Source organism: Onychostoma macrolepis, chromosome 07 (genome assembly GCF_012432095.1).
Source record: "Onychostoma macrolepis isolate SWU-2019 chromosome 07, ASM1243209v1, whole genome shotgun sequence".
NCBI lineage: Eukaryota > Metazoa > Chordata > Actinopteri > Cypriniformes > Cyprinidae > Onychostoma > Onychostoma macrolepis.
Genome location: NC_081161.1, coordinates 10746539 through 10763512, shown reverse-complemented (window position 1 = coordinate 10763512; position 16974 = coordinate 10746539). Strand labels below are relative to the sequence as shown.

General features: G+C 35.7%; 1 protein-coding gene across 1 annotated transcript in view; it reads right to left on the bottom strand.

Moving 5' to 3' along the window:
- Positions 1–1431: 1431 nt before the first annotated feature.
- The window catches only part of LOC131544950 (E3 ubiquitin-protein ligase RNF166), a 33856-nt gene continuing 18313 nt past the window's right edge, over positions 1432–16974 (bottom strand). Inside the window, exons 3-6 of the mRNA XM_058783501.1 lie at positions 15633–15745; positions 10180–10294; positions 9782–9889; positions 1432–6783 (exon numbers count right to left, since the gene is read on the bottom strand). Coding sequence (XP_058639484.1) covers positions 6718–6783; positions 9782–9889; positions 10180–10294; positions 15633–15745 — 402 coding nt within the window. The 3' untranslated portion in view covers positions 1432–6717. The remainder of the gene's footprint in view (positions 6784–9781; positions 9890–10179; positions 10295–15632; positions 15746–16974) is intronic.

Below are 16974 nucleotides of genomic sequence, written 5' to 3'. Positions count from 1 at the left end.
CTGTCCACTTGTTTTGGAAAATTAGTTCCCCAGAACAGGTGCAGCACGGTAACATTTAGAGGCCTGTTCATGTCGTTCAGCCATCTGGATTTTTTGCTGCCACACAGGTTGATTACTGTATTTGCGTTTCACTCTGTGCCCTTTAACCTCTGAGGTCAAGTAGTAGCACTGCATTTATCTTATGCTGGTGCTGAACATCAAGCATTTTCTCCTGACGCTTTAGCTAGGCAATAAATCTCACACATGCTCCAACCTGACTCAGAAAACTTTTTTTTTTTTTTTTTAAATAAAATTAACCGGTAAAACTTTACACTAGGGTCCCATTCCTTCTTATAGTGACTAACATGAACGAACAAGAAGCAATCTCTTTGCTAATGTTAGATAATAAAAATACAGTTGTTTATCATTCACGTTCATAGTGTTAAGTTAACATTAAAATTAATTAATACTCTTCATTGTAATTTTCGTATGACTGAGATATTACAGTTTTTATTAAGAGTTTCAATTACTTTTTATTTATGTTTTAATGTTCTCATTTCTGTTTTTTATACATTTTTTGTTTTTAGTTATTTTAGTACATTAAGTTAAACTACATGAAAATGTTTCCTTGGAAACTATCTGGAAAAAAAAAATCAAAAATTAAGATTTTTTTTAATCACTTAAAGGGGTCATCGGATGCCCATTTTTTCACCAGTTGATATGATTCATTAGGGTCTTAATGAAAAATCTATAACATACTTTGGTTAAATTTCTCAATGGTAGTGTAAAAAAAACACCCTTTTTTACCTGGCCAAAAACAGCTCTGCACACAGCAAGGCATTTTAGTGCATGTTTCTTTAAATGCTAATGAGCTCTGTTCACCCCGCCCCTCTCTTACATGACGGGCAGTTCTCATGAGACTGTTTACTTTTGCCACATTTAGCCGAAGGACTTGCTAACTAGCATGTTATTAGGAAAGGCGATTTGCAATGATTCATAAAAACAACCTTATACTCACTTCTTCTGTAGGTGAGACTGGATCACAAATGATTAACGCGAACATAAACACATTTAGGTAGATTGGGGTGTATTCCTTTAAAACAAAAGTAATCCACTGTGTCTTCAATGGCTCAGATGCCGGTGTTGTGCCCATTTTCAACCCCCTGCCAAATTATTAACCCTCTCGTTGAAATCGCTACACTGTAAAAAGTTGACTTAACTTGAAAAAATTGAGGAAACCTGTTGCCTTAAAATTTTTAAGTAAATTCTAATAAAAAAAGGGAATTGTCAAGTTCACTCAACTTTTTTTTTTTTAATTATTATTTACTTAATAATTTTAAGGCAACGGGTTTCCTAAATTTCAGGGCGGGTCTAAGGTAAAACACCAGTGTCAGTCAACAATCGTGGGAGGGGCCTGGGTCTGTGTAAAGCCAACCAGCCAAGAAGCGGAGAACGGCTTGATTTGAGAAAGGGGATATTATTTATAGGGATTAAAAAAAACAAACAAACAACAACAACAAAAAAAAAACACTGCCAACACACATTTATGTTCAAACAACATGTAAAAGTGAATTTTGCATTCGATGACTCCTTTAACATTTTTTATGATTTAGTTTTTTTTAATAACCCTGGTTCATATTTTGCCTAATGGAAATCGAAATTAATTGCAAAGTATTACCTATTAAATCAAACATAAATGCAATAAATACAACTGTTTTCCAAAAAAAAAAAAAAAAAGCATGAGAATAATTAACTTTAAGTAATATAATATTTGCTGAGTTTAGACTGCTATTTGCCATTTTGCATTGAATAATTTCTTAGAAGGCAGATGGGAAAAAAAGTGATCCTACCATCACCTAAAAAGTGAGTTTACTATAAAGTGAGTTCAAACTATAAATTTTACACTTACAGTGAAAAGTTTGCCATAATACATATTAAATAACTATTAGCACTTTGCAAGGCTGTAACAACTGCTGAAACTGGCTCTGCAGGGGATATAATAGGGTGATAAAAGCTGTTTTGGAACATTGGGTAATGTGGCACAGTTTATAAACATATAATTCCATATTCAAGCTGGGTCAGAATATTTACACTTTTTAAAAACCAAGGATCTCTTTCATTCCTCCAAATTGTTTGTGGAAAAACGGTTAACACACCAAAGGATAATGCCATTAAAGATGGGTGCATCTGTGTTTTTATTAAGGGGAAAACTGCTACAAATACACTGTGTAAGTATCTTATTAAACCTCAGTCAGTATTACAGCTTCAAAAATGCACACCATCATTAACATCAGCAATGTTATTACTATTATCTCATTATTATTCATAGTCGTGAATGCATAATCACACCGAGCAAACACACAAATGCCGGTCCTGCAGCCACCGGATCACTGGAGGCACCTGAGAGGCTGTGGCGCCCTCTGCCTACGGCAGCACAAAACACAGCTTCTCAGTAGAGTTTCCTGGACAGCCGCCGCCGTGCGGGTGCATTCAGTAACATTATTCTTGAGCACTGAGTCCATCACATGTCCATGAGTTCGCCACGTTTCATCCTCAAGCATCCAGTGTTTACTGGTCCAGTAATAAAAAGATGTTACTACAGTTCTGAGCCACTGTACTCTAATGAGTCCTTGGCCATTCATTAAGTTTCATATATAGACAAACCGTGAGCCATCCGTTGGTTGTTTATGTTGTTCTGGTGGATAGCCGTCAACCAATATAAGAAATGCAGAAGTTCTCTATGTTTATCTGTGACAGTATGCATTGATGTTACAATACAAAAAGAGTGAAAAATATACATTTTAAGGTCATTCTCAAAGGTATCAGAACTGGAGAGCTGTGTTGTACAATATCAAAAGTTTCACTTAAAAAAAAAAAAAAAATTACATACTATGCTACAGCTGTGCACATGAATATTGTTTGAGCACTATATTTAGACACTTAAAAAAACAACATCATTATTGAGTAAAAACATTAGGATACTGGGAAACTCGGTTGTCTTTTTCTACTTTCTCTACTCTTCAATTTCATCTTAAACTTTCAAAACAAGACCAAAAATACTGACACCATGTAAAACCTCAAAAGAAGCCAATGAAAAACACATTGCCATCAAATACAATGAAAACATTTTTAGTAGGCAATTCTTGTTTGGAAACTATTGAAAAATTATTTCTGCTTAGTTTTTACTAGTGTGAGGACTTTTTTTGCCATCATGCTTTTGCAAATAATAATACAATATTACCAATTTCTGAAAAGTGACTGCATTTCTGAAAATGTTTGATGTTTTTTTTTTTTGTTTTTTTTTACCTGACCTACCCTGTTCACATAACAATGACATGACAAATTATCTGCCTCTTGTAAAACACATTTGGCAGTTAAATAACTGGAACAAAATTCCTACTCAATCATCAAAAGACATTTGACTTAATTAAAGTGCAATGTTTTTAACATGCTTCTTAGCAGAAAAGGTGATTGCACCTTAATCCAAATGTCAACATAAGCCACAAAAAAATGTGGCAGTCTTGCCATTTTATTTACAAACTAACCAAAAAAAAAAGAAAAAAGTGATCACTTATACTATGAATGTATAAGCCTCTTAACAGGCCCCTTAATAAATACCAACAAGGACATTCCAACATTCCCCAGAGGGCCTTACACAATTATAAATGGCCCTGTATTCGGTACAAATGTACATCAAAAGACAAATGACATCCAACACTGTGTCCCAAAGAGATATGACAAATTTCCAGAGATGTACTGTAATTTGTTTGTCCATACTGAAAGTGAAAATGCAAAAACACAAAGCAAATCAGAACAAATTAGATGATTATTCACACTCAGAACAGAATTACTAATGAGACAAAATCGTGAAAATGCTTGTAACTTCAAATGAATCCAAGCTGCAAGGACAAAAACTCTGATTTGCATGGAAGATTTTGTCATGCCATTAGGACACAGTGTTAATTCTTAAATAAATCAATACAAACTACTATGGCTTTTAAGAAAACCATACAGGAAAGATCACTCTAAGTGATTACACATTAAACTTTCTAAATGATTAGAAACTGACAGCAAGATATTTATGGAAGCAAATGACTTTTCACATCACACAAGTTCATAAATGCTCCTTTCTTCCAAGTCATGGAGAGTCACTCTCATGCTGCAGACCTTTACAGAAATCAAACCGATTTCATTCCTGGCCACTGAGTTTCAGATTAGACAATGATTGAATGATTGTGACACGCTTAACCTTGCTAAAATAACAATAATTCACAAAATGGAGATAAACACAACAGCTCTATTGCGACAGATTAAACAAACACTCGTCAACACAGAAATGAATCAAATTGAAACATCATCTTATTCTAAAAAAAAATGTGTAACTTTAAAAACAAATGTTTCCAAACGGCCCTAACGGTCTTCCGCTTTTTTCTTTTTTTTTGCCAAGATTGGCTCTAAATATATCAAAACCACTACATCTGGCAAAGTTATCAGATCTACATCAAATGCGTAATGATGCGCCAGCATCAAACAAATCTGCCAAACTAAGCGCACCACAGAAACTCAGAAGCTTGGAGCACATCATCGTAGATCTGCAACATACACTATGCAGGTACATAAATGCAAATGATTCTAGCTGATTCTATTCCAAAATGTGTCAGAACGCAATTCATAACATAAGTATCTATTCACAGCAATCCTGTAATATAGCAGACATTAGCATAAACTGTTTTCTATAGAGGCAGTTTTCTTTTGTGTCAAGTATGGTCATGGCAAAACAACAGTTTGACAAGAATCTGTTTATAGCTAGCCACTTAAAAATGCATCCAGTTTAATATCACAGAAATTTGAAGGTGACTATCGCATTCTGAGTACTGTGGTTTGGTAACGCTACAGTTATTACACTGTAATAACACCGACATTCCTGGGAGACATGTTTGGTTTTACATATCTTAATACATTGTTTGGTTGTAAATACTGTAAGAGAAAGGAAAACAAAAACCGTTGACTTTGCGCTATGCTTTGGCATTCACATTTGTGTACCTGTGTAGAGTATGTTTCTCTCATAACGGTCAACTCAAGGTGTTGGTTAGGTATGACTGCAAAGCAGGGATATTAGATTCCGATCCCTCATGCCTAGCCCCATCACACCAGTGCTCCTCTAAACATCAGTGCTCCTTAACACTGTACATTGGCTTGGATTCAACACTTACAAAGCACAGAAAACCTACCAGTAGTAGTAAAAGACAAAAAATTGAGTATGCGCTCTGAACGACTTTGTGGCCAAAGTGTACAACTACACACTCTTCCACTTCCTTTTAGGATGTTCTCAAGTTTCTCCATATTAATGCTGCTTTCAAGTCACATTGGAATAATTGTATTTAGTGGACATGCCTGTCAATACAAGAATTGTGACGGAAGCTGGTATTGATCATAATACAATGCAGCTGTGAAAATAAATTCACATCATAATTTTGAATGGAAAAGGGAGCTTTTAAAAAGCAGAGGGTGTAAATTCGACTAGTGGGCTAAGTAGACCATGCTAATAAACCAATCCTGGGCCAAACGGTGATATTTAAGTGTGCAAAAGTTTCACATCATTTTCTGTGGCAGCACAAGAACGGTCAAATATGTGCTAAAAAGCTTCCAATGTTTTATCAAGAAATGATCGAGGGAGAAAGAAACTTTCCCAATGAATCCATCTTATTCCGACCAAATCGCTTGAATTCACGTCACATCATAATTAAGATTACGGAAATCGTAAATAAAAATCTCCCAAAGGACTTGAAGTCAGCACTATTGAGTGATACAGATGAACAGTACCAATGGATACATTAAAAGATAAAACGTTTCAGCACACCTCTAGAGGCTTGCCGTCTTATTATTAGTGCACCATTTAAAACTGAAACTTTTTTCCAAAAATATAAATTTTAATCTTAGCTGACGCTTCTTAGAAAATATTACTGTAGCAAGTTAAGAGCAGTATGCAGTCCTGTCGGTCAATATTCTGTTATTGAACTATAAAAGAACAACGATACTAGAATTCAGACATGTAGAAAACTGTGACGAGTGCAAGTATTCACATCAACTCTTGATTGAAAAAGGGCAGATGGTTTTCCGCATTCCATAAATGATGAAATGAGTGATAATGAGGATGCTGAAGATCAATTTCTCATTCTCTCTATTCTCTATAGGTATTGCCTAAAGATGAGAGTTCATCACGAGGACAGCCAACCCCAACATAGTTCACTTTTCAGCTTTGCTTTAACATGACGCACTGTTTAGACCGCTGATCCCTCTGTACTGATTTACACTTCACTGCTGGGGTCTATGTCACATTTGGATAGAAAACAATAGGAAGAACAACAAGAACAAGCATGGGTATATTTATCTATTCCTTTGTCTGACTTTTTGCATACATCAATGTTTTGTTGGTTGATGTTTTGACGGTTACGATAATGATGATGATGATGATGATGATGATGATGATAAGCAACCCTAAGTTCCTCCCCTTCAAATTCAGGAAGTGACAACCTTGCTCACAAGTTATGCAAACTGGCAACCAAAGCTGTAGAGCTACTTCAGGACCTAGCTTGAGTGTAGCTCAGAAATACAGACCAAAAGAGAGGTAGAGTGAGAGGAAAACAGAGGAACAATGAAAATATTTAGCCTAAAACAAGACAGGTGAGAAGATCCTTCACATGACTGTGTTTGTGGAACAGAATACATGTCAGACTCTCAGTTCTCAGACAGTGAGAGGGTCAGTGCTGCCTGCAGTGCTGCCTCCTCATCAATACTGTAGTCCTGCATAAGTAGACATAAAAACAGAAAAAGAACACAATTAAAAGAAATGCAATTCAAAGACAATTAAGAACATTTAAAACCATTAAAACATATATATATATATATATATATATATATATATATATATATATATATATATATATATACATATATATATATATATATATATATATATATATATATATATATATATATATATTTTGTATTTCAGTTGTAAAATTTGTTGTAGAGAAATTACTGTATCCCCTTTGAGAATAGTGGGAATTGAAAAAAAAAGTGTCCACATGCATTACAGTAATTAAAATTTTGGAGGGAAAATGTGCTTAACTGTCATAACAATAATGTCACTTAGTGGTCACATTTTCTTTATGCAAAATAAAATTATTTGGCTTTTGAGATGAAATGTAACCGAGATATGTTTTTATGAGATTCACTTGAACAGGGAAAAGTTGCTCTTCTTGGACAAATCTTGGTGAAGGTGAAGTTTGTATGATTTTTTTAAAGGGGGTCACGTGATGCTTTTTTAAAGATCATTATTTTGTGTAACAGAATATATGTATTATTTGTTTGGTGTAACAGAATATGTTGACATGTTTTAATGTTCAAAAAACATTATTTTTCAAATACTGTACATTATTGTAGTTCCTCTATGCCTTGCCTCTCTCAAATGCGTCCTTTTCTACAAAGCCCCTCCTTCCGAAAAGCGCAGTCTGCTCTGATTGGCCAGCTGACACAGTGCATTGTGATTGGCCGAACACCACAAGCCTGCGTCGGAAATGTAACGCCCCTTACCATAATCGAGAGCTTCAGCTTTCAAAGTAAATATATACAGGTGCATCTCAATAAATTAGAATGCTGTGGAAAAGTTCATTTATTTCAGTAATTCAACTCAAATTGTGAAACTTTGTTAAAAGTGAGCCAAAATCATCACAATTAAAAGAACCAAAGACTTAAACTACTTCAATCTGTGTGCATTGAATTTATTTAATACACGAGTTTCACAATTTGAGTTGAATTACTGAAATAAATGAACTTTTCCACGACATTCTAATTTATTGAGATTCACCTGTAGACAGTTAATAATGTCCTTAGTTTTACCATCAGTTCAAGCCCGAAAGGGAAACAGAGTCGCGTGGCCGACACAGTGATGATGTTGGTATGTATTTGCAGTACACAAGCCGCGATTAAGACAGTTGACTCCACTGTGATGTGACCCTGTCTCTCTCTCTCTTTCACAAACACAACGCGTTACTTTACACTGCACATAACTTCGCATTTGAACAGTCAATAGCAAATACTTAAAGGGATAGTTCACCCAAAAATGAAAATTCTGTCATTAATTACTCACCCTCATGTCGTTCCAAACCCGTAAGACCTCCGTTTCATCTTCGGAACACAAATTAAGATATTTTTGTTTAAATCTGAGAGCTCTCAGATGCTCCCATAGACAGCAAGGGACATCAAGATGAACGGAGGTCTTACGGGTTTGGAATGACATGAGGGTAATTAATTTTCATTTTTGGGTGAACTATCCTTTTAAACTAATAACAAAACATACTTACAGTCGCTGATTCAGAAGCGCCAGATTGTCATAGCAAAGTTGGTATTGACCCTTTTTTTTTAGAAATAGCCTTTGTGCACCACCAACCTTGTACTCTCTTAGGTTCACAAAATGGTCATCTATAAAATGCATTGGACGAATTTGAACATTTGGGTTGTGATGATGATTCCTAATTGCATCTACTTTCGGAAGGCCAAAGAAAGTGCTTTTGCTTTTGCATAGAAACACACAGCGTCTCCCTGTCATGGCTGCATCAACACTACTGCAGTTACTAAAACTGCGCCTTCTTTCTTTGCGTGAACATTTGGGCAGCATTACGCAAATATTTACACATCGTGACAGACATGTGGGGGTGTGTTTTAATGAGGCGTTTTAGCCCGGTCTGGATCAGCCTTCTCTTTTAGATAGAATAAATCCTTTTGTGGGAGACTTTGAGCTTTGTAACTCTGCAGATCGTATACATGCAAAAACAGCTACATAACACACTAAAGAAAAGGAAAACAAGAAATCGCATCATATGACCCCTTCAAATGTCAAAATATATTGTCTTAACCCAGTTTATTTACTACTACAAGTATGCTGTTTGTGGGTTTGTCTCCCCCAAAAGTGAAAACATTGAGCCTTGCAGGCCCCATCAAAACAGTTACAGAAGTCGACTCAGATCTCTCAATCTCTTTCCAGCTCAACCTATAGTGAGAGTTTGGGACATGGCTACTGTAGCAGGCTGAGCCAGACGGGGTTTAGCTGGTGTGGGATGATGGCTGATGCGTCTCGTGGGAAAAACAAATTCAGATTCGGTTACAGATGTGTACGAGAAAATTTCAAGTCTTGCCAAAATACGGCAACCAGGTAAAACAAAGGGTAAACAGTGGTGGTGGTTATACAAGATGGAGGAATTTGATGGAATGTATGGGTTTTAATCAAGACTTGCAGAGCTTCTTCTTGACAGGTAAGCTAAACTCAAGTGTTTGCCACACATGCCAGCTCTTGACTGTCAAGCTACAGATATTGTGATGTGCGAAAGGGTGTGATGAGTGTAAGGGGTGTTTGCAAAGTTGGACTGAAAATATGCTTCATTTTTGTAATTCCACCAGGTGAAACTAGTAGCACAAAAACAGCATATTTCAACTTGAAACAGGTTCATCTATTGCATAAAGAAAACAAATACTTTTTTTTAGAACAATTACAATGTTTTGTGCTGTAACATTAATTGAGTTATCAAGTCAATTTCCCTCCCAGATTCTTAATCCCGTAACACATCTGGATGTTTTATTTGTAATAAGGTTTAATATGAGGTTCCATTACTGTTTGGATACTGCTTTAGAAGACGGCTGCCTATGTAGTTAGAAAAAAGCAAACAGCTCACATGGTATCAGGAACAGAGCATTATAATACAAAATGAAGAATATCTTTACTTAAAGCTTTTTGCCTTCTTACCACAAATGTATCATAGGAGAATTTGTGCCGGTGTAGAAGATGCTGCAGGAAGTTTGAGCTCTTATAGCTGGGGTCACCCCAAGGCATAGCTGAACATACTGGACATACCTACAAAGAAAAAAAAAAAAAGAACATAAGAAAACAGTGTTTACCAGTAAGGACCATGATCAAATCTTGACTTGGTGCTTGATTTAAAACACTGAAAAAATGGCAGAAAAGCAGACTGGACATTTTTCTAAATAACTCCTTTCATGTTCCACAGAAGAACAAATATAATATGCATTTCAGTCAACATTAGGGTAAACATTTTAGAGTAAATGCTAGAATTTTCATTTCAGTTTATGGTTCTAACTGAGTGGTACTTGGCAACCCTGGCAACTTGGGTAACTGACACTCACCACTTTGTTGGGGTCATTGCGATGGTTCTCCATGCAGTGCTTCACTAGTTCCTGTTGGTCCAAGTTGCGAGCACCACAGTACGGGCACACAAATGTGGAACGGTTTGGAATATTGCTGTTAAAAACAGAATTGTACTGTCTTAACCATGTGGTCTGATAAACCAGTATCAGATCTACACTATTACATAATAAGCAGTAGCTCTGGAGCGGTAACACTTTATTTCAATAGTCCACTTTAGACATTCTACTAACAGTAAGTAAATTTTGCAACTACATGTCAACTAGCAGTCATCAGAGTATTTGTAGACTGTCTGCTTAATATCTTCTAACACTTTATTTTGATGGATCCACAACATACAACATACTGACTATGAGAAACTTTGCAAGTATAAGTCAACATATTATACTAACCCTAAACCTACCCTACTGAGAGTTAGTAGACATGTAGTTGCAAATTAATGAGAATTAGTTGACGTAGTTGACATGTAGTTACAAAGTTACTTATAGTTAGTAGAATGTCTAATGTGGACTATCAAAATAAAGTGTAACCTAAACTGATTATCAGTGTTCACATGAATAATGCAAATGTGCAGCCAGAGGGTGTATAACATCGTGTGAATTACTTTCAAGTCTATAAGAAATGAGCCAAGAACCTTCTGTTCACATTAGCTGTTTGAGGCATTCCTGACCGTCCAGTTTCAGCAGCTCCTTCCTTTTCTCTATACAGGGATTTCAAAAACTTAGGCAATGTTATTTCTATTTAGTCCAATAAACATTAATACGCCAATGAAATATTATTACTGAGTAACTTGCGTTTGAGGCAAAATGTGTTAAATTACCCAGCAAATATGAATGCAGCCCACTAAAATTTGTGATTATTTACAATTATTTTCTGCTGTTCTTATTTCAGTAAACTAAAAGACTTCCAAGAGAAAAGTCAGCAGAGAAAAAAAGGGTGACATTTCAGCAAAAATATATGGCACAAGACTTAACCAATCAAAATCAAGTTGTTTCAAGAGTGTGACACACTTGGAGTCATTTCCAGGGTTTTATGGGAGCCAGCACTGTTGACTTTTATGTTGACTTTTATTGACGAATAGGTGAATTAGTTTTTTAGATTATGGGTAATGTAGTTTAAATTCAATTTAATTCAATATTTACTTCTAGAAACTGCATTGTCATGCTTTATATTACCAAGAATTACACCTATTACATTAGAATTACATCAATCACATAAAAAATACAATAAATTAAAAATAATAATAATATATATATATATATATATATATATATTCACAAATAATGTCCTGAAAGTGTCTGACCAGAGATAATTTCTTTCAGGGGAGCAAGATATCTGCCTTTTTAAGAATTCTGCCATGCAGCTCAAATACCCTGATGGTCTGGCAAAGACTTTGGCTTGCTCAGTGGGAGCCTTTTCATATTTGACTTGCAAAGCCCTATCAGCAAACAGCATGAAAAAGATTTCAACAGACTGAGACATAACTGGATTAATAGATGAGGCTTGGGCAGACAGGCATAGAGGATCTTAAGGTCTCTATCACGGTCACCATGACCAGATACTGTTCTGTATCTCCAGGTACCAAATAAGTATCACAGAGGACAAAGACTGTATAAAGCTGTGCCCACAATCCTAATGAGACTTTATCAAACAGTATCCAGAGGGCAAGTCTGAATCGAAAACTCATTCTGTCTACCGAGATGCCTCCAACTGGTCAGTTTTTAAAGGAAGTGTATGATATCCCACAACCCTGCTGGTGAAAAAATAAAAATGGTGTCTGAGTGTCTGACACAAGATGAAAGAAGTAAATATAATGGTGTCACTACTTTCAACTTAGGACTAGAGAAATAAGGATGGTTTTCATTAAAGTTAACATGAAATCAAAATTGCAACCTGGTCTCATAAAAATATGTACCTCTGCGCACTTTTTGTGCGACACCGTTTTACGTACCTTGCTGCACGTTTCGCCGCAGTTTCAAATAGAAATGTCCACTAAGTGGCGCTAAAACACAGGTTCAATACGTGAACCCTGGCACGTTTTTATTACATAGATATTGGTACGTATTGCTGTTTTTTTATTACGTTGCTTCAGATACGTATTGCAGCGGTTCAGAATTCAAATATCCGGGGACTGTCGCTAAAAGTTAATGCTCTATCGTGTTGGAAATATGCCCCACACCAAATCCAGCCCTAAACCTACCCGATAGTGTTAACAAATGCAAAACTGATATAAAAACGTATTAGCTGATGCAACCGTGCCATTTGAACTTCCTTTTACGCAGATTTTAACTGCTTTGTCGAACCGTAGTTACACAGGATTCGAACCGGTGCTTCTCGTCTCCTAAATCAGTCTCCGTACTCCGTGAGCTACCGAACAAACTTATCATCTATGAAAACCCATAGATATGAAGCTGGATGTGTGCGATGCTAACGTTCGAAAGCATCAGTTTTCAAATCTCCCAGCATATTAATATTGTTTTGAAGTCATAGCATGATATTCTTCAAGTAATTGTGCGAGAATTATGCTTTATTAAACTCTGTACATTTGTGTGAAAGTGTTCATTTATTTTGGAAACTGCAGTGATATGATATATTCTCTTCGCTCTAAAGCCCTATAAAGCTCACTTGAGTTTGTTCTAGATCATCAGACGTGACATTATGGTGTCTTGGAAAGAATCAGTCTGAACCAGTTTCCTCACCTCCATACAAAACTGCTGTCTGTTAAACCACTGACTCACTGGGCACCAAGACAGAAATGTGTCATAGTGTCACGGACACGCTATTGAACAAGGACTCTGTGTTTACTAAAGTAACGTTTGTAGGGTGGCATAAAGGTCTGCAACAGTAACGTGGTTCTACAATATTTGTGTGATGCTACCACAAAAAGTACGATAAACAGCCGTGAATGATGCAAGACTTTTGCAGACAGAGACACAGTGGGAATACATCAACATGCTCTGCTTTGAAGAGCTAATTAATTCTTATCCTCCTCTCGCTCTTCCTGTGCTTCAAAGGAAGAGTGAAGCATGACAGAGACGCACACACATAACTCAACCTGGAGTCATCTGATTGGACTTTTATCAGATTCCTGTCTGCAAAACTTTCTGTCTGTCTTTAACTGTCAGACATCAGTTTGACATCTCTAGATCTAAGTATACCTACACTTTTAGTATGTGGGTCTAAAGAGCATCTGTAAAGAATGAAACGCGTCCTGGATCCATATTTTAAAGCTCTTCGCTGCATTTTAACTGTTGTCCCAAAGAGCATTGAGTGCTTCAGAGAAGCATGAGTCATAAGGCAGCATTTGCCTAAGAGAGACTTGTGGGATTGGTTGCTCTTTAATGTAGGGAGAAAGAGGAAATATTCTAAAATGCTGTGTCCAAACTAGACGCAATGCAACATGTTTCCATTGACGTAATTCTATTGTTTGTTCTGACTGAAACTGTCCTAATTGGCCATGATGATGTTGCATCATGCAATATTTTCATATAACGAATAAAAAAAAAAAATACTCTGTGCTTTTTGATTTTGATTTGTTTTGGATTAAAAAACAAAACAAAAAAAACTAAGGAATAGAAACAACATATGTTTGTATTGTGAAGCATTTGTACAAGATAATACAAAATTAAAGTAGTAGTATTTTAAGAATAAAGTCTGAGAATAAAGTTGAGATTAAAGTTGTAATATAGTTCTAAAATGAATTATTTTGAGAAAAAATATATTACCACATTATTACAAGATACAGTATGATTAGAATGCCATACCATCAGCATGGATGTGGAGGAGTAAAAGTTCAATCTGTGAAGTAAAGTTAGTTTCACTTTGGCTGGATATTCAACTTCCTGGACTGTCTGGAAGTGACAGTCTTACAAACTTAACACTAGCACAAATACATTATAAAAATATGACGCCTCTTAAATGCCATCCTCCTTACATAAAAGACGGTGTGAAAATTCCACAGAAAACAGCAAAACGGCTGTGGCGTTCAACCTTTCATTCATCACACGTATTTAACATAATAATAAGAAATGTTCTAATAGCTAAAGTAGACTCCTACTCTATTATCTGACTCATTTATAAGAACAATAAAGCAAATGTTTTTTTTGTGTGTATTTCTAACTTTTACATTCATTCCAGCTCCCTTCCACTCCCACCTATAAAGAAGAGAGGTATCAAAGCCTAGTGGCCTACACAGCTAATAAGGCCAAATGCGATGAACACCCTTAAAAATGTAATCTTATTTTAGAACCAAAGGTGTTTTTACCAGCACTAAAGTGTTGAGCAGCATATTGCTGTCATTGTAATCACTTTGACCATCAAAGATTGGTGCTTGACTATAGTGAAAGTCTCTGAAGCAGTCAAGTATGAGTAAAATTTTAGTTTGAATAATTATAAATTATTAAATGTTTTGGTCACACTTTATATTAGGTGGCTTTAACTACTATGTACTTACATCAAAAAATAAGTACAATGTACTTATTGTGTTCATATTGTATTGCAAAACACTTTTGCTGGTATTGAGGGTGGGGGGTACTGGTGAGGTTAGGGACAGGTTTGGTAGTATGGGTAAGTTTAAGGGTGGGTTAATGTGTAAGGGATGGGTCATTAGTGTAATTATATGTAATTACATATAGGTATTTTTAAAAATATAAGTACAATGTAAAAACATGTATGTACACAATAAGTGCACTGTACCAAATGATTCATTTAAATGCAAGTACACAGTAGTTAAGGCCACCTAATATAAAGTGGGACCAATGTTTTTATTTATCTATATATATTTATTATGTAGATAATTACATTGAAACGCCACACGTGTTGCTGTATTCCACTGTGTCTGCATGGAGTGCTTTTCTTTTGCGTATTTTAATACAGAAACTGTTCAGAGGATGAGGCAAATAATAGCACTGCAAGTCAAGACTAAAGCGGATTCATCATTCATTCGTTTTGTTTCCATATTGAATCCTGAATTCAGACCTTGGGTGAACTGTGCAGGCAATAATTTAAAGTAATGATAAATAGCCTAAGTAAATAAATTAATTAAAATGAGCAGGGAAGTAGGCCAAATTAGTTGCCATGGCCAATACGGGTCTGCACAATTTAGTTACAATGCCACTAATATAATCAAAATATTATCATTTTATCATCATCTCATATTGCTATTATTCTCCTAATGTTATCACTTTATTCACATAATGTTTTACTTTATTCTCAAAATATTACAACTTCAATATCATTATTATAGTTATAACTTTATTGCCATGATCTTAGTTTTTGAACACTACAACTGCATCATACTTTTATCAGATAAAATAAACCTGTGTCTTTTCAAAGTGTAGTCGCACTGAGAAAACTGAGGCAATTGATGAAGAGAAAAACAAATGTCCATGATTACGTCAACCTAACCTTAAATGATCCGTGGAGCGATGCTTACCTGGGAATGGGTTGTGAGGTGGGGACCACAGGCATGAACTTTGGGCAATTGGCCATCTGTTCCTGAACCTTTGTGCAAGATGAAATATGCGACCGCATTTTGACCAGGGTGACCTGGAATATTCAAAGGGACATAATAAAGCAAAGTGAGTAACTTGCACTGTGATTAAAGTGCCCCTATTATGCTTTTTTGGATATTAATATAACTGTTTGTGAATGTAAAAGGTCTGCAAAGATCAAAGTGCATGACAAATGGAGATATTAATGGCAACACTTTATTTCGATAGTCCACTTTAGACATTCTACTAACAGTAAGTAACTTTGCAACTACATGTCAACTAGCAGTCATTAGAGTATTAGTAGACTGTGTGTTTAATATCTTCTAACACTTTATTTTCATGGGTCCACAACATACAACATACTGACTATGAGAAACTTTGCAAGTATATGTCAACTTATTCTACTAACCCTAAACCTACCCTAACAGTCCACTCTGAGAGTTAGTAGACATGTAGTTGCAAATGAATGAGAATTAGTTGACATGTAGTTACAAAGTTACTTATAGTTAGCAGAATGTCCAAAGTGGACTATCAAAATAAAGTGTAACCGATATTATTTCTCAAAAGAAAGAACTGATCCTAAACTGCCTGAAACGAGTCATCAGCAACTGAAGACTTGCTTCCTTTGCAAACCTATGTAGTTTTGTAACAAATTCGCATAACGCCCGCCATGTGTATTCTGACCTGCCCCCAAACACTGTGGTAGTAGCTAAGGCCTGGAAGATTGTTCAGTTTGTGTTGTTATAATGTCTAGAAGACACTGTGTTCTGCACTGCCAAAGTAAAACCTAGATGCATGTTTTCCCAAAGAATGAGGTTATAAAGAGACAGTGGTTGAAATTCATTTTAACACAGACACCATAGCAGTATAACTCCAACCTTTCGCTGCGTTCTCATCATTTACTGACAATATTTGAACCATATTGCACTTCTGGATCAAAACCTATAAGTATGGTTAATGATGTAATTTATACCGTGTGTTCAAAATGTGAAGTTTGGTGTTGTATACAGTTCCACACAGTGCACAGCTTTAGCCCTATGCTAACCGACTAACTCACATTATTGTATTGAAATATTTCTGCTAATCTTCCCACTGTTACCTAAATTTGTGTCAATTAATGCATACTGTCTGTCATTCTTACTACCTTGAGTAAAATTGTGGAGCAAGATTTTGGTTTACAAAATCACTAATTTACGGCATGGCTAACGTATATATACCATTGTTGTTTGGGTAAATTTTTACTATTCAGCAGTCTGGAGGTGATGCTGCAATGTATATTATTAG